We start from the raw sequence: 23340 nt of genomic DNA, 5'->3' as shown, positions 1-23340 counted from the left end.
TGCCCTTCACTTTATAAAGAATGTGCTTACCCTGAACCCTGGTTAACACACTTTTGAAAGCCTCCCACTTACCAGACGTCCCTTTGCCTGCCAACAGACTCTCCCAATCAACTTCTGAAAGTTCCTGTCTAATACCATCAAAATTGGCCTTTCCCCAATTTAGAATTTTAACTTTTGGGCCAGACCTATCCTTCTCCATAGCTATCTTAAAACTAATGGAATTATGATCACTGGTCCCAAAGTGATCCCTCACTAACACTTCTGTCACCTGCCCTTCCTTATTTCCCAAGAGGAGGTCAATAATTGTACAATTATTTACTAGTTAAGCAAAACTATTTGATTGTTCAGAATGTAGTTACTGATCTGAAATTCTCTATTTCTAACAAATGACATTTCTATGCTTAGTGCATAACACCACAAATTGCATGTACAGAACACTTTCAGTCCAATGTGACACAAAACAGTAAATGAGACTTAAAGATATAACCAAGCCAGTGAATAAAAATTTTAACTGGAGAGTTCAAACAAAATTGTGTCTGAGAACAATTAAATAGAGCTTTTCAGAAAATAAAGCAGCTGAATAAAATAAGCTGAAAATTAAGAGTTGAGAGAACATGCAAAATAGGGGCAGTCTGTAGAAATTGTAACAAAGAGCACTGAAGTCTTTTCAAGATATTTCGACACCATCCAGGACAAAGCAGCCCACGTGATTGGCATCCCATCCACCACCCTAAACATTCACTTCCTTCACCACCGGCGCACCGTGGCTGCAGCAACTCACCAAGGCTTCTTCGACAGCACCTCCCAAACCCGCGACCTTTACCACCTAGAAGGACGAGGGCATCAGGCACATGGGAACAACACCACCTGCACGTTCCCCTCCAAGTCACACACCATCCCGACTTGGAAATATATCGCCGTTCCTTCATCGTCGCTGGGTCAAAATCCTGGAACTCCCTTCCTAACAGCACTGTGGGAGAACCTTCACCACACGGACTGCAGCGGTTCAAGAAGGTGGCTCACCACCACCTACTCGAGGGCAATTAGGGATGGGCAATAAATGCTGGCCCTCCCAGCGACGCCCACATCCCATGCACATTTTTTTTTAAATTAATTTTGTTTTTAAATTTGTTTAAGCTGCAGCTTTCCCCTTGTACTGTCCAATTTGAGTTCATGCATTTATCTGCTCCTTTTCCAATCCTCACTGACACTGTTACCCACAAAATGTTTTGTCTTGCTGCTTAACTTTTTAATTACACTTCTATTCAATGTAGTGGTACTTGGATACCATTTTGTATGAGCTGCTTTAGTAAAATTTTCACTTGGATTTATTGTATTTCCTAGTTTAGGCATTGCACTGAACAAAGAAAAATAAGATTTGCTCCTTGTGTTTTTATATAAACTGCTTTGAAGCTGTATTGGTTACAGTAAAAATTGAAATGTTTAGAGCTACTTGGTTAGCAGTAAAAGGCAGCCGTATAGGAAATACACAAACCCCTCCTCTTGTGTCACTGATTAAAGATGGTGGTTGATTATGCATCTTGAATATTTCATAAATGATATGCTAACAGTAAAACATAAAAAGGTTTTTTTTTAAATAGAAACAGAAAATGCTGGAAAAGCTGAGCAAGTCAGGCAGCATCTGTGGAAAAAGAAACAGAGTTAAAGTTTCAGGTCGAAAACCTTTCGTCACTTCCATGCCAGAAGTGTGAATTTGTAAGGTCACGCCTTTAATTCCAATAAGAAGAGGTAGAATGAGTGATATTTCATTTATTTCTCTGGTAGATTTTTGGTACTGGTTGATAAAGCAACAAAAAGAAACCAGTCAGAGCTGAGCAACATTTTTCCATAGTGTAATGAAGATTTGTTATGCACAATAATTGATCACCGGTAGCAAGCTGCAAAAGCCAATCTTTAGATTAGGCTACATTCCAAAAATCATTGTGTTCTATGACATTAACTTTATATTCCCTCTATTCTATATAATAATTCATTCAATTGTTTTTCCATTATCACTGCACCTCTTTTGTTACTATCTAGTTATAGTGTTAATCACAAAGAGAATAAGTTAGTTTGTAGTATTTTATACAGGAGCCAGTTCAGCTCAAAACATAGCTCACTTGCCAGGAACATTTATGAAATATTTAATGAAATGTGATGCTGTCTCTTTGACTTCAAAAAAATGTAACTTAAAATGCTCAGGATGTGTAGTGGGAGCCATGAGAGTATCTTTTTTTTAAATGATTTTTGTTACTTATGTACCATGTACAAACTTTTTTTGTTTAAACAAAGAAAATGGTTAAATGGTGTTATTCGGGTAGAGGAAACAGTAAACAGTCAATTACTTTTCTTAAGTCAGCAAGGGTTTCCCTTCCAAGTATGATATTCCTTTTTGTTAAGGTATAATTGTCAGCTTTTAGTAGCCATCCTGACGTTTATGAGGAATAGAGGAAAAACTTTTCAATCTACTGTATAAAATACCATTCCACTGCCTCATATCTTGGCTTTAAAAAGGACTATGCTGAGGAATAAAATGACAGTTTGCCATATTTCTGAATAGCACCCAGTGGTGGTGACATTAAAATTAGACCACATAACACAGCTAGGTTTTATATTAGCAGTAGGAGTAATGCTGGATTATATAAGGTAATATGTCAGCTGTAATTTATTGTAATTTAGGAACTCTCTGGATACAACATCTTGCAGAAATTTTCAAGTGTTTTAATTATGTTTCTGGAGACGGGCATGATTGCCAAACGTTCCAATGAAATAGAAAAAAAACTTTACTTCCACTGCAAGCAGCTTGTTCCGAATTAACAAAGGTTTAATATTTTTAGGCTTTTCAAAAAGCTAACAGCATCGATAGTATCTGTTTCTGATGCTTTTCACTGATTTTGAGCAACCGGTTTAATATTGGCAATTTTAAGAATATTTATTTTTGTGTTTTGTCATGCACAGATACAACGAGGCCAAAAAGAAGCCAGGAAACTGACGGAGTGGAATATCATTTTATTTCCAAGCACTTGTTTGAGACAGATGTACAAAATAACAAGTAAGTTGAAAAATGGCACACTCTGTTTCATGCCAGCACATCTGGAAAGTTTCAGATGCGGTGATGAAAAGTATCGGAATATTTGAACAATAGGTTACTTGGGAAAACAGATAGGCAAGTTGCTCAGGGAGTTAAATGTTGCTGCTGTTATCAAATTCTTTAACTTGGCATCATTGTATTCTTTATATAAATTGGTGCCATACATTCAAAATTTAATAAGCAGATATTAGAAATAATTTGATGTACTCTGACGGTGTTGTGTTTGTGTATTTGTGTGTTCATGTGAGCAGAGGCAGAGTGTTGCGTAGTTCAGTACAGAGTATTTTCTGTTTATACTAAAGGTTTTGTTTGAAATTATTCCACTGATTTCAAATAGCTAAATGCATTTCATAACTATGAAGTGTCTGTCTGCATGCATTATGTATTGCTTTAACTTTCTAATAGGATGAGACTTTTAAGTCTGGGTCAAAAGTTGACCAATTTTATTCTGATTTTTTTCCAGGTTTATTGAACATGGAGAATACAAAGGGAACTTGTATGGAACAAGCATAGATTCTATTCGATTTGTGTTGGCCAAGAACAAAGTGTGCCTGTTGGATGTGCAGTGTCCTGTAAGTCGACACATTTCTTCAAAACACAAAAGACTAGTTTTGGTTTGTCGGTCATGGATGTGCAAAACTCAAATATTAATATTTGTTAAATAATTATGAAAAAATTACTGCTCTAAAATGACTTCAGCTTTTTGAACACAAGTATTGTTTCCTTCATACTACAATTTAATTGCTGTACTGTAATTTGTAGCAGTTGATAAAGGGCATGTTAGGACAAAGAACATTTCTGTCTTCCTGTGGCCTCTTCAAACCCAAACAAGGAGGGGAAGGAGAACAGGACTGCCAATTTACAGCTTTGAGAAAAGTCTTCTCTGCATGTATTGAATTAGTCTCTCAAATGTTTGTTAACATAGTGAACTACTTATATCTACTGAACATGTTCAACAAAATTGTCTTTCAACTTTGAGCACATGAAAACGTGCCAATCTCCCCAGAGGCTGGAATACTATTATTTTTTGCCCTATTTCTGAGTCTTTTTGTCTCCTGATGCCATGCACCATTTACCAGCCAAGATGCAAGGCACGTGACCTAATTTCAGACCTCTTCAGTACTTCTGTTGCATCAACTGTTAGTTGACAGATGAGCAAGTTGAACAGTCCAAACAGTCCCTTAGATTTTCGTTTTTCCCTTGTGGATGGGACTCTTTCTCATGGCATGGCCAAGATCAGGAATTTGTGTAGAAGGTTATGGAAACCAACTACCATCACACTAATCCATGGCACAACACAGCCAAGAGATGACTAATATTAAATGACTGTGCACAACAAACAATGTATGGACTGCTTGAGGAATTGAACCATTCAATTTCATTGAAACGGCACAGGGTTTGTGTGATCACTGAGGATATGAAAGGTGCTTTGTAAATGTAACTTCATTCTTTCCTGGTGACTATCCTGTATACCACCCTTCAGGAAAATAAATTCTAAATCGATCATTAGGATACTTAGTTGACTTGCCCCCTTGTGGAAAAATCATGGAGTCGAGTTTCCGCTTGTTATATCCGGGCAATCCAGGCAGAATTGGCCAAACTAGCCTGAAAGATGTGGAAATTTTAAGTAAAAGTGAATTACGCCAAAAACCACTTATGTTCGTTGTTTCCGTGATCTTTTTCGCTGGTTCAAGATTCGATTCGCCGGAATCAGGTCCCGCCCACAACAGGCCAATATTGCGAGTTTCCGCTGAATGCGCTGGTTCGGGAAGGCGCTTCAAATTGCACTCACTTTCTTAGGTGCACAGGCACTGGTAGGCATCTTTTTAAAATGTTTACATATCAAAAAATATTTAATTTACTAAGAAAGTGACTAGTGTACACCAATTAAACTATTAAATGGTTCAGTATAGTTTTTTTAAGTCATTTTCAGTGCTTTTAAACCAGGTTACTTACAGGTAGAGGACTGGATACCCTTATTAAAAATGTTTATTTTTGCTGATAAATCCATTTTCAGCTGTATTAATAAAACTCTTTAATACTTTTTAACGGAATGAGGAAAAAAAAGAAACAATTACGTTCTATTACACTACCCGATTGCGCTGGTACGTGAAAGATTTTACATTTGTGATTATGCAAGTGAATTTTAGCAGAAACTTGAAGCCTAACCCAACCAGTGCAATTTCAAGTACGTTTTGGGCGCAATTTCCTGATTGCACCCAAAGTGGAAACTCTACCCCCATATGTTTAATCATTTCAATATAAGCAATATTTCACGTATTTTAAACTTCTGGATTATAAATATTGTGGGTGAATATCAGCAGAATTCAAAAGCAGACTAATATATTTAGAGTACTGAAGAACTTGTCTTAATACAGAATAACTGCAGTCCACAAAATGCCACTAATACAGCAGTATAATGGGTTGGGTGCTGCAACTATATATTTATATAAAAATTAAACTGATTGGGTCAATATGTTACTTGCTGTTCTTTTTCCTTCAAGTGTTTTGAATGTTCTAGCTCATTCGGTGGTAAAGAATGAGTACTGTTGAAAATGTCCCAAGTCTCCTCCAAACAATGTTTTGGACATGTCTTTTTACATGCAATCCAGGGATTACATCACACTGGAGACTTATTCGAAAGGCTCTGAGCTGACTTTTTAATGACAGCATTATTACTAACACGGCCATGAGTAATGGCTAATGATCATTTTGTGCAGCATTGGCTTCAGAACACACAAAATACACGAGACAGATCAACCAGAGCTTGAATTCTTCATGCTCAGATCGCATCTACATAACCTGTGTTTAGTCCCCAGATACCATCCCACATTCGATAAACTATGTGACTGCGTAGTTAGTTTGGTTTGTTCCACCATCTCGAGCATTTCACTTCTGTGTAGTAGCTGTGAAAAGTGCAAAACAAGTTTCCAGCCACCTTATTTTTTTTCTTGTAGATAATACATTATAAATGTCTTTGGAGCAAGTAATTTAAGCAAGCTTACTGGCTTCACTGGTAGCAGTTAGAAACGCCTCTACTTAGGCTGAGAAGCATCTGCAAGATTGCTCCAATTACAAGGTTTTCCCAAGTTTCAACAAGGTGATTTCTGTCTCCATTTCTTAAGACATGACACATAGTGGAACGTTACATTCACTATGCTTTTCAATACCGGTCCCGGAAGCGCTGTGTAAAATAACATAGGTAATCAAATCTGCCAAGATAAAAAGAAAAACTGCGAATGCTGGAAATGTACAGCACATTGGTCAGCGTCTGAAAAGATAAGACCGGTTAAAAATTTTGGTTAGCTATCATTTGCCAGTTCTGATTTCTACCTGAAAGGTTAACCTATCTTTTCTCTTTTCAGATATTGATGAAATTGCTGTGTATTTATAGCATTTTCTGTTTTTAGTCAAATCTGCATTGATTTCCATTACTTGAGTTCCATATGATAGATGTCCAGTAGCACTTTTGAGACCGTTCCTCAATATCCTGGAATTTTAGAATTATTGCAAGCAATGCAATATTTTAGTCTGAGCCAGCTTGTATTCCAAAGAATCTCGATTAGTTTTTTTGAAGCCATTTCAGCCAGAAAAGATTGTGTTGAAGAATTGGCCCCTGGAACATTAGGTAGAGAACCCTGTGGAATAAGGGGGTGAGGTGGCATTATCAAGCCTTCCCACTTGTAATCTATTCATAAAAGGATAATTTTGCTAATTGACTCTGGTCATTAAAGGCTGGATAATATGTGTGCTATCACGTTCAACAGCATCTTTTTTAAATTTACTCCACTAGCAGCCTATGATACAAACTCTAATACTGTTGGTGGATGACAGGCTCTGAGGAGCTAAGCATTATTCTCATTTCCTTGGTCTAAGATAGCATTGTGTCATTTTGTTAGTCTTCTCTGGACTGCTGAAGTCAGTTTATTCAGACCTCTTCAAGAGGTCAAAGCTGTCTCATGGAGCAGGTGACTTGCATCAAAATAAAAGTGGTCACTGAGTTTATCTAATTGTTTCCAATGATGCATAGGCTGGTATTTTCTGCATAATATGCTTATTGTAAATAAATTCCTACAGAATAGCTAATGTCCTTTGGGTGCCTGAAGCAATCAATTCTATCAAAAAATGGAGGGCTAGGCCTACCAAATTTCTTGTTTTAACTGGCCTCCTTCAGGAGATGCTCCTGAAACTAGATGTGCAGATGGAGACAAACTGTTATTTTACCACACTGATACTATAATCTAAAAGATAAACATGGAAGGGTCCTTTACCTGTACCTTTCAAAGTCCTGTATCATTTAAGTGCTTCATTCATGTTGGTGAGTGAAAACCACTTTAGAGAGCTGTAAAATCCGTAGACGTCCCTCATCTGGCAGAACCTAGACGTCCCATGTCAAATATAGTCTTGTGGCTACAGGAGTTGGCATGCATAAGGGTGGAAACTTTCAGAGAATCACACCATGAAAACAGTCCAGTCTTGTAGTCTCTCAAAATTAATGTAATGGAAGTAACATATTTGATCAAACAAAAATGGGAATCTAATCTTACATGGTCAAAGGATGAGGAGATGTGGGGATTATTGGAGATTGGAGTCACCACCCGTAACATTATTAAACAAGATTCTATTTGAATCATTCTACACTGCATTAAATAAAGCAGTTCAACACCTCCATCTACAAGGTGAAAGGAATGTGGAGAGACAGGAGCACCATTACATATCATCTGGCAGTCACCCAGGATTGAAACTTTCTGGAATATTGTTTTGACTGAGCAGGGTGACCAGATAAGCACTACCATTGTTGCAGACTAAGCCAGATGTGTCCCAGGCCTCACTTCTGGAATGTTGCTTAGCTGCACTTGGAGGAAGCTGATAAATTTATGTGTGAAGTCTGACACTGTATTCTCTTTCCTTAATGCCAGATGTTTTTAGTAGGAATTAGGGCATGCCTCCAAACTGTGGGAGACAGTTACTTCAGAAAAGGTTCTGAGTGGAGTGTGGTTGACAGGTGCTAAGTCCTTGACAACTTGGACTCGTTTTCTTGAACAATACTTAACCTGAGGACGCTCTGGCGCATTGTTCATAATCAGTCAGTATCTGCTTCCTTGAATAGCTTCCTTAAACATTTGTCTGTGATAGCAGTTACCAGAACTGAAACCCTCTACTGTAAACTGTCCACTGCATGCTTTGGAGGGTGAATTCCTTCATTAGCAACTAGATGCTACTGATGGCTAAGTACATTCTTTTGGCTCTGCTGAATTCTGGGAATTAAAATTAAAATACTGCCGGACTGTCATAAAAACCCGACTGGCTCACTAATATCCTTCAGGGAAGGGAACCTCCCACCCCTACCTAGTTTGACCTATGATGTGGAGATGCCGGTGATGGACTGGGGTTGACAATTGTAAACAATTTTACAACACCAAGTTATAGTCCAGCAATTTTATTTTAAATTCACAAGCTTTCGGAGGCTTCCTCCTTCCTCAGGTGAACGATGTGGAAAAATCGTTCACCTGAGGAAGGAGGAAGCCTCCGAAAGCTTGTGAATTTAAAATAAAATTGCTGGACTATAACTTGGTGTTGTAAAATAGTTTGACCTACACATGACTCTAGCCCCATAATATGTAGTTGACTCTAAAAATGCCCCCACCACCTCGGAAACCAGGGACGTACAATAAATGTAGTCTTGTCAACACACCCGCGTCGTCAGAACAAATAAATAAATATGTGCCTGCAAAGCATTGCCGTTCTTCATGAACCAGTGAGACGAGACTAAGTCATACTAGTTGTACAGTGTATTTATTGCTAGCACGTTAGAGGTAAATTTAACTTTTCAATATGCTTTTGCAACCAGATATGCTGAGAAGTAAAACAACTTTACACTAAAATGTTTCAGACAATAAAACATCTGAGGACATTGGAATTTAAACCATATGTGATATTCATCAAGCCACCATCATTCGAACGCCTCAGAGAAACCAGGAAGAATGCAAAAATCATTTCAAACAAAGATGACAAAGGCTCTGCCAAACCATTCACGGTATGTTTTGCAGTTTATATAGATATTGAAACCTTTTATAACCAAAGCTGTTGTTGATGAGTAAAGTTTTCATCTATATTTGTATTTGTTTAGGTAAATGTGGGTTAATGGAACATTTTCCTACTTTTGCATCCAGTGATCCTGCTGTTTATTCTTGTTTTTTTTATTTGTTCATGGGTTGTGAGCGTCGCTGGCAAGGCCAGCATTTATTGCCCATCCCTAATTGCCCTTGAGAAGGTGGTGGTGAGCTGCTTTCTTGAACCGCTGCAGTCCTTGTGGTGAAGGTTCTCCCACAGTCCTGTTAGGTAGGGGGTTCCAGGATTTTGACTCAGCGATGATGAAGGAACGGTGATATATTTCCAAGTCGGGATGGTGTGTGACTTGGAGGGGAACGCGCAGGTGGTGTTGTTCCCATGTGCCTGCTGCCCTTGTCCTTCTAGGTGGTGGAGGTTGCGGGTTTGGACGATGCTGTCGAAGAAGCCTTGGTGAGTTGTTGCAGTGCATCCTATAGATGGTACACACTCTTGGGTGAACCAGAATAGATGCTGTGTAGATCTCCCATTAAACTATCTTACAATGTTTCTGTACTCTCAATGTCAAGAGCCTCTTGTTCTACATCAATGAAAGATTTTAAGTTTTTGAAGTTATCCTTGTGCGTGGTTGGATTAGTAGCAAACTTGTGGCCAGTTTCATGTCTACAGAGGGATGGTTCCCATTAGACTCTTAACAGCCAACCTGCGATGAGATGTCTGCTCGAGTTGCATTAGGACCTCATTTCCAGAAGTAAAAGTGCAGCTAGTCTCGCATATCAACTTTCTAATGCTTCAGGGTTTCTTGGACAATAGGGGAGTGTAAAATTCTCACTGGTGGAACATAAAACTACTTGAAACAAACGCAGCGAGTAGCATTCTGACTTATTTTAGATTAAAGGCGATAGATATAGGCCAAAATCTTCCTGGAACAATAACAGCAAGTTCACAATGCACGCCGCTTTTAATGCACAAATCAGCCAGTAATTTCAGGGGAAGAAGAGGGACGCCGTGAGTTGCGAATCTCCAGAACTTGCTGGTCGATTTACGCCGCTCCGTCGTCTGCCTCGCCTCACGGTATCTCGCCCTCAGCCACCCCATTATTTTTTTAAGAACTTGCTGGATTTGCACATTCATTTCCCATTAAACTTGCTGCAAAAAGTTAGGGCTGATACTCAACAACAAAAACTTGCATTTATATAGCTCCTCTAACATAGTAAAATGTCCCAAGATGCTTCACAGGAGCAATTATCAAACAGAATTTGACACTGAACCACATAAGGAGATATTAGGGCAGGTAACCAAAAGCTTGATCAAAGAGGTAGGTTTTAAGGAGGAGAGGTAAAGGTAGGTCTTAAAGGAGGAGAGAGAGGTAAAGAGGTGGAGAGGTTTAGAGAGGGAATTCCAGAGCTTAAGGCCTAGGCAGCTGAAGGTATGGCCGCCAATTGTGGAGCGATTAAAATCGGGGATGCACAAGAGGCAAAAATTCGAGGAGCATAGAGACCTCGGAGGGTTGTAGGACTGGAGGAGGTTATACAGATAGGGAGGGCGAAGCCATGGAGGGATATGAATAGAAGGATGAGAATTTGAAAATTGAGGTGTTCCGGGACTGGGAGCCAATGTAGATCAGTGAGCACAGGGGTAATAGGTAAATGGGACTTGGTGCGAGTTAGGATACAGGCAGCAGAGTTTTGGATAAGCTCAAGTTTACAGGGGATGCAAGGTGGGAGGCTGGCCAGGAGTGCATTGGAATAGTCAAGTCTAGAGTTATCAAAGGCATGGATGTTACGTAGGTGGAAGTAGGCAGTCTTGGTGATGGAGCGGATATGTGGTTGGAAGTTCATCTCGGGGTCAAATGGGACGCCAAGGTTGCGAACAGTCTGGTTCAGCCTCAGACAGTGGCCAGGGAGAGGGATGGAATTGGTGGTTAGGGAACGGAGTTTGTGGCAGGGACCAAAGACAATAATAGCATAAGTACCCTTTTAATTACGTGATAATGAATACAATGCCAATCAATCTCTACGGCCCAAAAAAGAAACAGTTTTAACTGTTGAGTCTCATTCCTGCATGTAGTAAATTCTTCTTGAAGATTTGTAAAATTGAAAAAAATTTTCTTACTTTCCCTTTGTCTCTTTTTTCTCTTTCTCTAAATCTAATCTTTCTTTCCCTCTTTATTTCTCTTTCTGTACCTGATTTGACTCTGACTCACCCTCCTTCTCCGTCATTCCTCTGTTTCTTTCTCAATCCTTAAATCTCATTGGTTAAGGAGATAGACAATTGGTCCCATCATTGACTAAGGTCCCAGATGCCCCATTTCCCTCGTCACTCCGTTATCAGCTCGGACTTCCAGCAAGTTATGGCTCAAATTATATTCGAGCTGAAGGATGCAGGATAAAGTCTAACTAACATCGCATGCCGTGAGATGGCCCGCTCCAGCAAGATTTGGCCCAGTGTTCCATTTTTGTTCTAAATACAAAAAAGTGGATCCTGCTGTTATGTGCCAGACTTGAGGGGCTGAATGGCCTACACCTATTCTGCTACACAGACTGAATTTTGAATTGCAGTAGACAGATAAACATCCAATAGTGGGATGTTATTTTTCTTACTGTGAATTCTTAGTGTAACAAAACTTTTCCAAAAAGTTGGAGGGGATTGAATGAGTTATATCACCTCTGGGACCCAGATTCAAATCCAGCCCAAATTAATGGGAATGAAAGTCTCCTCTGGTGGACGGCAGTCCACTGTGTAAAGATGCAATAGTTTAGCACTCTGTGGCACTAAATTGGCAGTCTCGGTCAGAAAGGTCACAAAGATGGCTGGTATGCCAAATGAATACACCATAACGTTAAAGGGAGTACTGGCTGAAATATAGATTTACAGATAACATTGCCATTCTATTATTTCTTTATTTCTTCACGCTAATGATAGGTACTCGTTGGAGCAGTTTAATTTTTTTTAAAGCAAATCTGGCACTAAGCTGTATTCATGCAACCTTTCTTTGTAAAATCTATGTTTTAACTTGCATGTGATATAAATTATCGTTTAAAGTTTTCTAATGGCAATTTTTATTATCCTCACCTGTACTGCTATTTTCTGCATTGTCTTGATTTCTAGAGTGCTGTGGTTCTTTTAACGATCAAATGTGATGTAAAGTCAATATTTAGGTGCTCTGTCCCTGCTCCTGCTCCTTCAGTGTTGTGTGACCTTGCATTGTCTATGTTTTAAACTTTTTAGTGTACAGACAATATCAGTTTATTTTTTTCAAACTAGCAAATCTCCCATGACTTTGTAATATTAAGGCCACTGATTTACAGTAACTGAATAAGTCCAATTGCTGTGGTATTCTAGGATTTTTTTCTACTGAATTGAACTCCACAGTCTGTTCATTATTCAATGAAAACTGTAAAATAGTCATCTACCTCCCAGCCAGTTTTGTCTCCATGTTATGGGCTAACTCCAGTTCCATGCACTTCCTAATCTTATGCAGTACCCCATGCTGAAAACTGCACATATGTGAACATCAGATGATGACAGGAATGTGTTCAGCAGTGATGACTTTCTTCATTCACCCCCTCATTTAAATAGTTGGCTGACACTATTAGACATGTGAAAAATGGCATCTCAGCTGGTGGTGCCCATAGAACTGCAGCCCAGCATCAGGGTAAGGGTGTAAGAAAATTGGATGGATTGTGGGGGGTGGAGAATTGATCATCTGCTTTAAGACTGCAGCACCAATTGCACCATACATTAGCTAGACACCTTTGTGGGAGAATGGGCTTGTGATTTATTGGATGACTAGGTCATTCCCAGGCTTACTTACAGATATAATGAAGTGCATTTAAGATAAAGCATGTTAGATCCATTTTTTATGTACCGCAGTCTAATATTTCATCCATGATTTGATGGCTCTCCTTGGCAACGTAGAGATCTTGTGTGATTAGAATTAATAAGAGGCTGCTATATTGTTAAGAAAATGGATGCTGTGATTTTCAACTGTACATAACTTTTATCACAAGTACCAACTCTAAAATACCATTCCATGGTATCTGTTTGCATATGTGTTCTATTAATTTATTCTTTTATTTAAAAAAACATTACTGACTGCTTAAAAAAATAAATGATCAGTAACCAATGTTTAAAATACATGTACAAAACCCACACACAGGCAAGGTTCATAGCAACAGTTTTCTAGAGACACAGGAAATCAGCAGAAATAATCTTTCTAGAGTTTTTGGATATTATCCATTTTTTATAAACCTTTCAGTGTTGTAACACATTTCTGGCTACCAATAGGCTTGACCAGTTATGCAAACAGGGAAAAAAATGTGAAAATACACTCTTAATGTTAACACCTGGAGTTGTGGGTAATGATGTAAATCTGTCCACAGGGATTTGGGAACCCAAGATAGTAAGTAGAAGATTTTATTGCCTTTGTGAAAACAAGGAATTGAATCAGTGCCATGGTCCTTACTTTGAATGCAGGTTTTGAGCGTGCAAACAGTACAATATACTCTTCATTAGTAGCATATTTGTGTTGTATCATTATGGAAAAGAGAGGGCTAGTACTGAGGCAGTTCCAACATAATTTTATGTATGTTTAGGAGACCTTGTCCCTTCCCTGTCCTAGCCATCACACATTCCACCACTAGGCAGCAGTGTAACATTGATAGTATCATGAATTCCTGATGTAGTTGGTGTCTTTTTGTTATTGCTGAATTGCCCATGGCTTTGCACATGAGGAGTAGTGATCAAGTGTGGTCTTCGGGTGAAGCAAGGTTAGAGGGCAAGGGTTAATTGTTATGCTGATGGGGTTAGATGAAGTAGGGTGGGAGGAGGCTCATGTGGTGTATAAATACCAGCATGGACCAGTTGGACCAAATGGCCTATTTCTGTGCTGTTAATTCTATGTAATTGAAACAGCTTACACAAACATAAGATTTTTTACTAGATTTTAATAGAGATACAATGTAAAATGTGTGCATATTCAGTCCACATTTTAAAGTTATTAATTCTGGCCTTATTTTTACATAATACTTTTACATTATTTATAGTTAAGCAGCAAAAGTTTTGGCATTTTGGGAAGCAGAGGTATGGTTGTTGGAAGCATTGGAATTTCCCTGCAGTACAAGCTGAGAAGCTAGGAGATACGAAATGAAGAGACAACAGGAAGTTGAGACCAAGTGTAATTTTCAGGTGAAGCTGGGTTAGAGGATAGGATAATTGACCCACTGATATAATTCAGTCCCCATTTTGGCATTTTTTCCATATTATTTAATACTTTGATTTTATATTAATAATTAAGGATCAAAGAACTTTGGCAACTTGGGAAGCAAAGTGGTAGAGTTGATAGGAACAGTTCTCTACAGTAAAGTCTAAGGAACTGGGAAAGACAAAACTGAGATGCTACAGCACTACTAGCAAGAGTGTGAAATTACTGTGTGACATGTTTACATAGGCAGTTTCCATTATAAATGTGGACACAGGAATTTATATGGGAAAAAATTGACCCAAAGCGTACCCAAATATGGGAAGTAAGGTTTTGTGGACAGGAAGTGCATGCAAAAATAAGGTTTTTAATCTATTATTGACAGGTTTTTTCCAAGTTTGTTTTTCTTTCCCCTCACAAAATTTTTCCACTATGGAAAATGGAGAGATAAAAGGCACCACTTCCACCTCACATAGACATGATTCTGGCACAATCATCCCAAAATGATCCTGATTAAACACTTAAAATTGGTATATTCTTTTGATGACATGAAACTGCACATTAATGTGTCAAAGACATAAGATTACATTTTTCACATTATTGCAAAGTTTTCATAAAGATGTGTTCTTTGATTTTTTTTTTTTGAATTCTAATCTAATGTGGGTTTGGACCCTCATCATCCCAAGTACTTTTTACATTTTGCATTTCTTAGAAAAGGTTCAAGCTGGAGTGCTGATGATGCTGAGGAGTCGTACATTGGTAAGCTTTTGCTGGCAGTGGTAATATGCTAATACGCCCACTTTCTCCAGCCTTATCAATCCCAATTTATTGACTTTCTGAACTCAGTTTAACCACTGGAAGAATCATGGTGTTACCAAGCAAGAAGTTTGATGCATACCACTTCTATACATCTACCAACAGACAATTACTGAGCTGCACCACTAGATCCTTGGAGCAGATCACCTGTCACTCTCAGTCAGAGCATTTTATATGGAGTAACTTGAAAAGGAGCAGGAGAAGAATTTCTAAAGTGGGAGGAAGTTTAAATGGGAACGTTACTCTGTGGTGGTGAAGGGTGGTGATAATTTCCACGAAAGGGGAGAATATATGCATTGAGTGTATGTGTGCTTTTGTTGTACCAAAGAAAACACAGTAGATGCTGCACATAAACCAGAAACTATATATCTATTATAAATAATAGCAGATTGCAGGGAGTCATTTCAAAATGATCTTGAGGTTCAGGTGAGTTTTATTAACTGCTCAAATCCTGCATTATGATCTCTGAATCTACCAATTAGATTATTGTCTTATAATTAACCTGCATATACATAATTGTGGAGGTAATTTATTTATACCTGATGTGTATATTCTCAGTGGTTTAGTCCCAGCACTTTACACATCAAAGCAATTCACATATCTCAATTAGTTATAGATATTTTTAAATGTGAAATCTGGTATTTTTTTCATAAGATTTTTTCAGTTAGGACAATGGTAGCACTTAGAATAAGTTTACTTCCTTATAAATAAATAGCTCCATTATCGTTATCATATGGCAGGGCTTGAGATGTCTTTTTTGTTTCACTTTGTTCCCATTGGCCTATAAGTAAAGACAGTCAAATTTAACACGAGAACATAAAGATTATGAATTCCTAGGTTTGAGTTCTGGAAGCTGAGTCAGCAACAATGGCCCTCTGTGCTTCTGAGCTAGAGAGAACACCACCTGCTAGGGTTCCAACTTGTCATTGCTGTCCAGTGACTCCTGTGGAAAGTGCAAATATGTGAATGTCAAGTCTGGGCACAATCAGGCTCTGCCGTGACGCCCCATGGTTGACACACACTGTCTTGGCTCACAGATAAAGAGTGAATACTTGGACAAGGTATTATTGAGATGCTGGTACCTGTGGAACTGTATTCCAGCAAGAATTAGCACCTTCAGAAAGGTTGGGGGTGGGGGGTTGGAGAGATGGAAAATGAGAGGAGGGGAAAAGTTTGTTTTTCATACATGTTCAGAAAACTACAGGCTTGTTATCTCAGTGAATAACCTTTAGTTAAGTATTCAATTTCTGCCATTTCTATGCAGGAAGAAGACCTTCAAGAAATGATCAAATGTGCAGAGCTGATTGAAAGCCAGAACTCACATCTCTTTGACAAAATTCTGGTGAATGACGACCTTTCAATTGCCTATAAAGAGCTGAAAACTACTTTAGATCATCTGGAGACAAATCCTTTCTGGATTCCAGTCAATTGGCTACATTCATAAAGCCACAAAAGGGAATAATATAACTGGACGTTGTTTGGAAGCCTGGTAATATTGACGATCATTCCCAGAGCAGTGGACGGTGCTTTGAAGTAATACATTGCCACTTTTTTTTGCACTTTTAATGTCCATAGCAAACCATGTTACTTTTGCTAATCGCAAGCTTTCATCTACCTGAAATGAACAGTGCTAAAATATTTTCACTACTTGGGGAATAAATGTAGACACTTTCTGGTTTTACTACTGATGTAGATTGTGACCTTTTGAGGCGACAGGGATTTTATTTTTTAAAACACTGAAATATGTGTATTTTAGTAAATTATGGGTGATATTGGTTTTAAGTGAAAGAATATATGGTTTAGGTTGCTAAATGCATTCAAGCAGGAAGCATTGGTGGTTCTGTCTTAGCATGTCATCAGAACCAGAGGAATTTGTGTGTGTATTGTACAATAAAAAGAAATCTAGTGAAATACTATATAAGAGGAGAATTATTTGGAAAATTTGGTGTTTTGCCATGTTGACGATGTGGTTCTTAAGCGTATTTTAAAGGGTGTTGGTTATTAATGCATATACAAAACCTGGTATTAAATCATGCTCAACATTCCATGTAAATTTACCTCACTAACTTGTGCTGATAATGCCACCAGCAGTGCACTGTAATTGTATTTTGCTAGGTGAGATGCATATGGTTTGTAAATTAGAGTTTTATTATATCTCGAGAATCTCATAGATCAAATAGTTATACTTCCTTGCATCTTTTAATTTTTTTAAAAACTTTTTCCTAGGTATCCCAGATTAATAAATTACCAAACTTCATATCTGTGTGGTGTTTTTAGTGAGGTGAATGGCTATCTTTCTGATATGCCAAACATCTTGATGAAAATGTTACTCAATTGTAATGTGCAATTTTAAGTGATGTACTGCAATATCTATAAATATTAAAATCTTGACATGTATTATCTTTATCAGAAGATTTAAGTCTGACTGTCTTTTGTGCCTTCAGTCTCTTATTCTGTGCATGCATCCACTTAAAAAAAAAACTTATTTATCGAGTGCTCTCAGGATGTCCCAAAGCATTTCATCACCAATTCATTACTTTGAAATGCAGTCACAGCTGCTATGCAAACAAATATGGCAGCCAGTTTGTGCATAATAAGATCCAACAAACAGCAATGAGATAAATTACCAGTTAATCTGTTGGTTGAGAGATCAATTTTGGCCAGAACATCTGGAGAACTCTGAATCGGGGACAGGGACTCGATAAAATTAACATAAGTAAAGCAACAGAAATGAAGAAAATAATAGCACTAAAAAGTGACAAATCCCCAGTACCAGATGGTTTCCATCCTAGGGTTTTAAAGGAAGTAAGTGAGCACATTGCAGATGCCCTAACTATAATCTTTCAAAGTTCTCCAGATTCAGGAACTGTCCCTCTAGATTGGAAAATTGCACATGTCACTCTGCTTTTTAAGAAAGGAGAGAGAGGGAAACCAGGGAATTATAGACCAGTTAGCCTAACATCTGTTGTGGGGAAATTGCTGGAGTCTATAATTAAGGATAGGGTGACTGAACACCTCGAGAATTTTCAGTTAATCAGAGAGAGCCAGCATGGATTTGTGAAAGGTAGGTCGTGCCTGACAAACCTGATTGAATTTTTTGAAGAGGTGACTAAAGTAGTGGACAGGGGAATGTCAATGGATGTTATTTATATGGACTTCCAGAAGGCATTTGATAAGGTCCCACATAAGAGACTGTTAGCTAAGATAGAAGCCCATGGAATCGAGGGAAAAGTACGGACTTGGTTAGGAAATTGGCTGAGCGAAAGGTGACCGAGAGTAGGGATAATGGGTAAGTATTCACATTGGCAGGATGTGACTAGTGGAGTTCCGCAGGGATCTGTCTTGGGGCCTCAATTATTCACAATATTTATTAACGACTTAGCTGAAGGCATAGAAAGTCTCATATCTAAGTTTGCTGATGACACAAAGATTGGTGGCATTGTAAGCAGTGTAGATGAAAACGTAAAATTACAAAGGGATATTGATAGATCAGGTGAATGGGCAAAATTGTGGCAAATGGAATTCATTGTAGACAAATGTGAGGTCATTCACTTTGGATCAAAAAAGGATAGAACAGGGTACTTTCTAAATGGTAAAAAGTTAAAAAAACAGTGGATGTCCAAAGGGACTTAGGCGTTCAGGTACATAGATCATTAAGTATCATGAACAGGTGCAGAAAATAATCAATAAGGCTAATGGAATGCTGGCCTTTATATCTAGAGGACTAGAGTACAAGGGAGCAGAAGTTATGCTGCAGCTATTCAAAACTCTGGTTAGACCGCACCTGGAGTACTGTGAGCAATATGTTTGGAAGGACATATTGACCTTGGAGGGAGTGCAGCGTAGGTTTACTAGAATGATACCTGGACTTCAAGGGTTAAGTTACGAGGAGAGATTACACAAATTGGGGTTATATTCTCAAGAGTTTAGAAGGTTATGGGGTGATCTGATCGAAGTTTATAAGATATTACGGGGAACGGATGGGGTGGATAGAGAAAAACTATTTCTGCTGGTTGGGGATTCTAGGAGTAGGGGGCACAGTCTAAAAATTAGAGCCAGACCTTTCAGGAGCGAGATTAGAAAACATTTCTGCACACAAAGGGTGGTAGAAGTTTGGAACTCTCTTCCGCAAACGGCAATTGATACTAGTTCAATTGCTAAATTTAAATGTGAGACAGATAGCTTTTTGGCAACCAAAGGTATTAAGGGATATGGGCCAAAGGCAGGTATACGGAGTTAGATCACAGATCAGCTATGATCTTATCAAATGGCGGAGCAGGCACGAGGGGCTGAATGGCCTACTCCTGTTCCTGTGAACGCCCTGTTCTTTGAATTTTACCATGGGATCTCTTGCATCTACTTGAGTAGGCAGACAGGGCCTCAGTTTAATATCCCAGAAAGTTGGGATCTCTGACAATGCAACATTGCCTCAGTTTGCACTGAAGTGTCAGCCTGGATTGTGTGCTCAAGTCCTGGCAAGCGGCTTGAATCCTCTATTTCCTTGAGTAAGAGGATTACGTTGAAGGTGGAAAGTTTCATATTGCTTCTGAATTACTATAATTTTAACATCTTGTTTTGCATCCCTTTCAGCTGATTTATTTTTTGATTTGGGAAGAAAATACTATTGGTTGAACTGTGACAATGGCTTGGAAAAGTTTAGCCCCTATTTTAACTTGGGACATGGGTTGGGCGGGCGGCAAACAGTCCTAACCTCGGCAGTGTGAGGCCCGGGAAACTTTAACTTCCAGCCTCATCTGCATAGTCTGTCAGTTTTCCGCTCAAAACCAGCGGGAAGTGGAAGCTGGTCGGCAGGCGGAAGCGGAATGTCGAGTGGCAGGAATCCATCGCTGGGGGCCGAAGGAATGGTCCCTGGAACTCTGGTAAGTCATGGGGAGGTGGTCTGGGGCAGTCTCTCAATTGGGATGGAGAGAGCCCAGGGCAGGGGATACCTAAACTTTCCTTGTGGGGCCCAGAGGACCACTCTTGCTCCTGGTCCCACAAAAAAGTTTTTTTTTAAAAAAAAGTAAAATGACTTTACCTGCTTGGCCCTATTGTGGCCCCAACTTCTCTTCCCACTAGGTTGGCCTGGCGAGAAAACCACAACGACTTCCCTGGACTGGCCTCTAGTTAAAATAGCAATCAGCCCCTGATGATGTAATCAGAGCCCGTATCTGCATACTTAAAGAAGGACCCCTTCGGCTTCCAGAGGGTGTCCTTCCCACCTGCTCTGAAGAGCAGGTTAAAATCTGAACCTGTAGGAAGAGAGCAGAATTTCTGTGGGTAAATCCCATGTGTGATTTTAACTGCGGGCCTGCCTTGTTTCCCCCTTTTATATCTGACCATGTGAGAACTAAATCCTTGAGTCAAAGAAACAACAACAATTTACATTTATATAGTGCCTTTTAACATAGTAAAGCGTTCCAAGGTGAAACAACTTTTTTGAATTAACAGATGTTTAAAAATTCTCTTTATGACAGAGCACTATGATGAAATTCTCTCTAATATCTCATTAATAAAATTTATTGGTACATAAAAATCATTCAAATTTCCAAGAATTCAGATTTAACATAGTGAACTTTTGGAGTTTGTTCTGAAGGCTGATTTCTTTAGTTAATACCACAGCTGTGTAACAGCTGAAAGAAGATTACAAAAGAGACATTTACCAGATCTGAGTGACCTAGCGTGACTTAAATTTACTTTTTAAAAAAAGTTTCATTAAGTTTTCAGTAGAAAATAAATTTCTCTACATAACTTATGCACAAACCTCGGTGAACAACCAAGTTCCATCGTCCAGCACTTTTCCATGCACAGGACAGAAGATAATTAGTAGTGGTTTAGTGACACCAAACTTGCATTTTAAAACTTGCAGTCTAAACAAGGTAAGGAATTCTACAACTGAAGTTCTGAGGCAGGATGATTTGGAGTAGGAAATGGCATGAAAATGTTATTTAAGGAAAAGAAAGAATCCCAGTGAGAGCTGAGAAATAATTTACAATATTGAGAGAACTGAAGTAATTTGTAGTTTTGAGAGCTTTATAAGATTGTAATCCTTATGTTAGCTTGAATTTAAGTTACTTCATGTTCAAACATAGTCTAAAGTTTAAATTTCATATGAAAAAAATAACTTGATGGATATGGATTTTAGCCAGCTGAAAGAAAGGTTAATGGAAAACTTTCACATGGCATTAATCCCTCTGATCTGAAGTAGCAAATGCTTATCCCAAGATCCAATTCTTGCAGGATATTGAAATTGAAGGCAAAAGGATTAATTCCAAAATATTTCAACATGAAAGCTTAAGAAAATAAGTACTCAGCAGTTATCATTATTGTTCCAAAATGTGCAACGCTGAGAGAGCATTTCTTGCGTTTGTTTTCTTGAGTGGCTGGATGCTGTTTTTAAACTGGACTCCTTCACCGCGTATGTTAGAACAACTGGACATTTATACAACAACTACTCTTCATGTCGAACAGCATCGCAATCCTTTGAGGGCGAGGTGAACTGAGCAGGAAGTGAAGAAATTTGGCCAAATTAGTATTTAAGGCACAAGCTTGGCCTTGAGGGTTTTGAAAGCAAAGAGAGTTGTCGTAAGGCAAAAGTAGTTTTTGAAAGAGAATTCTAGAGCACAAAGATGTGGTGGCTGAAAAATTGGCCTCCAGCTATGGATTGGGTTATAAGTAGTAATCTAGAGTCAGAGGATACGTGCTGAGATGTGTGGCTGGAGAAGATTGAGATTTGAATGGACTGAGGCCATGAAGAAAGGAGAAGGATCTGAAAACAATTCAATCCTGCACAGGCTGGCAGTGCAGCTTGAGAACAGGGATAACGGGTGGGTGGGTGGGACAGGGTTCCAATTAACTGAGGTTTGTGAAGGCTGGCAAGCAAAGAATTTGAGAAATAAATCCTCAAGGTGTGGCAGGTGTGTGAAAGGTGAGGAAGCAGGTGAATTGTTTAGTGGAGGTACTTTTTCACCACAAGGAAAGGCAAATTGGAAGGATATTGATTACCAGGTCTCATTTCCAGACCTTCATAATGGCTCCATTTCTCTTCAGGCTGGTGTTAAGGCTGAGCTCCTTGTTATCTGAAGGACCTCTAATGACCTGTATGTCAAACGACCCGTATCCATGATCATTTTGGTAACACTCATCTGGACTGTGTGGTTCTAGAATTTATGTCTATTGACTGAGCAGGCGTAAAATGTAGTCCCAACATCTGTTTGCTCACTGGGGTCTTCTGACCATTCTTGTATCTGCCTCTTGCAGAACACTGCAATAATTCACACCCTGCACACCAAGTCTTTTCTGGCACGACAAATCAGCTAACTCCAATGGCCTTTGAGAATTCTTTGCTGCTTCAACTTGGTCCAATTGCTGCTTTTACTCTCTTGATCCTTCTATTCATGCCAGTGATATTCCAAATGAATCGAAGGTTTCATGCTTCAATCATCTTTCATATCTGGTGCTCCATCTTGGGCACTCTTCATGCACACTATTTTTCTTTCTCCTAAAACTTCTGCCACCCATCTGGCACTTCAATTAATATTCCAAGACATCATTATTTCTACTTATAACTTTTCTGATTCTAGAATTTGAACTGCTAAATGCAGCTTTATTGAGAAGTATCAGCTGCTACCTTCTTACCTCTTCTGTTCTCTTGCTAAACCTGGTTCTCCTAACTTCAAACCTTCAGCACTGATAGTACAGATGTTAGCTTACCTAAAAAGGAAGCTCAACTTTTGATTTACCTTTCTCTACCAATTGTTGCGGGGGAAGGGGACCCTGGGCTGGGGGGAGGAGACAGAGGTGGAGGGGAGGTGATGGGGGTGAAGGGAAGGGGGGGTGGAAGGAGGGGAGGGAAGGGGGGAGGTGATGGGGGTGGAGGGAAGGGGGGGTGGAGGGAAGGGGGGGTGGAGGGAAGGGGGGGTGGAGGGAAGGGGGGGTGGAAGGGGGGTGGAGGGAAGGGGGGGTGGAGGGGAGGGAAGGGGGGAGGTGAGGGGGGTGGAGGGAAGGGGGGGTGGAAGGAGGGGAGGGAAGGGGGGAGGTGAGGGGGGTGGAGGGAAGGGGGGGTGGAGGGAAGGGGGGAGGAGGGAAGGGGGGGAGGTGATGGGGGGTGGAAGGAGGGGAGGGAAGGGGGGAGGTGATGGGGGTGGAGGGAGGGGGGTGG

General features: G+C 39.4%; 1 protein-coding gene across 7 annotated transcripts in view; it reads left to right on the top strand.

Moving 5' to 3' along the window:
* The window catches only part of mpp7a (MAGUK p55 scaffold protein 7a), a 417410-nt gene extending 399819 nt beyond the window's left edge, over window positions 1-17591 (top strand). For 6 of the 7 annotated variants that reach the window (XM_068007174.1, XM_068007182.1, XM_068007172.1 and 3 more), the window contains 4 exons: window positions 2959-3052; window positions 3555-3663; window positions 8985-9128; window positions 16444-17591. In XM_068007174.1, coding sequence (XP_067863275.1) covers window positions 2959-3052; window positions 3555-3663; window positions 8985-9128; window positions 16444-16623 — 527 coding nt within the window. In that variant the 3' untranslated portion in view covers window positions 16624-17591. Of the gene's footprint in view, window positions 1-2958; window positions 3053-3554; window positions 3664-8942; window positions 9129-16443 lie in introns of those variants that run through there. The other variant, XM_068007190.1, reaches the window with a different exon arrangement.
* The last annotated feature ends 5749 nt before the right edge of the window (window positions 17592-23340 follow it).

The sequence above is a fragment of the Heptranchias perlo genome, chromosome 2, assembly GCF_035084215.1.
Source record: "Heptranchias perlo isolate sHepPer1 chromosome 2, sHepPer1.hap1, whole genome shotgun sequence".
Classification (NCBI taxonomy): domain Eukaryota; kingdom Metazoa; phylum Chordata; class Chondrichthyes; order Hexanchiformes; family Hexanchidae; genus Heptranchias; species Heptranchias perlo.
Note: the sequence above shows the minus strand (reverse complement) of the source record. Positions and strands in the feature narration are given on the sequence as shown.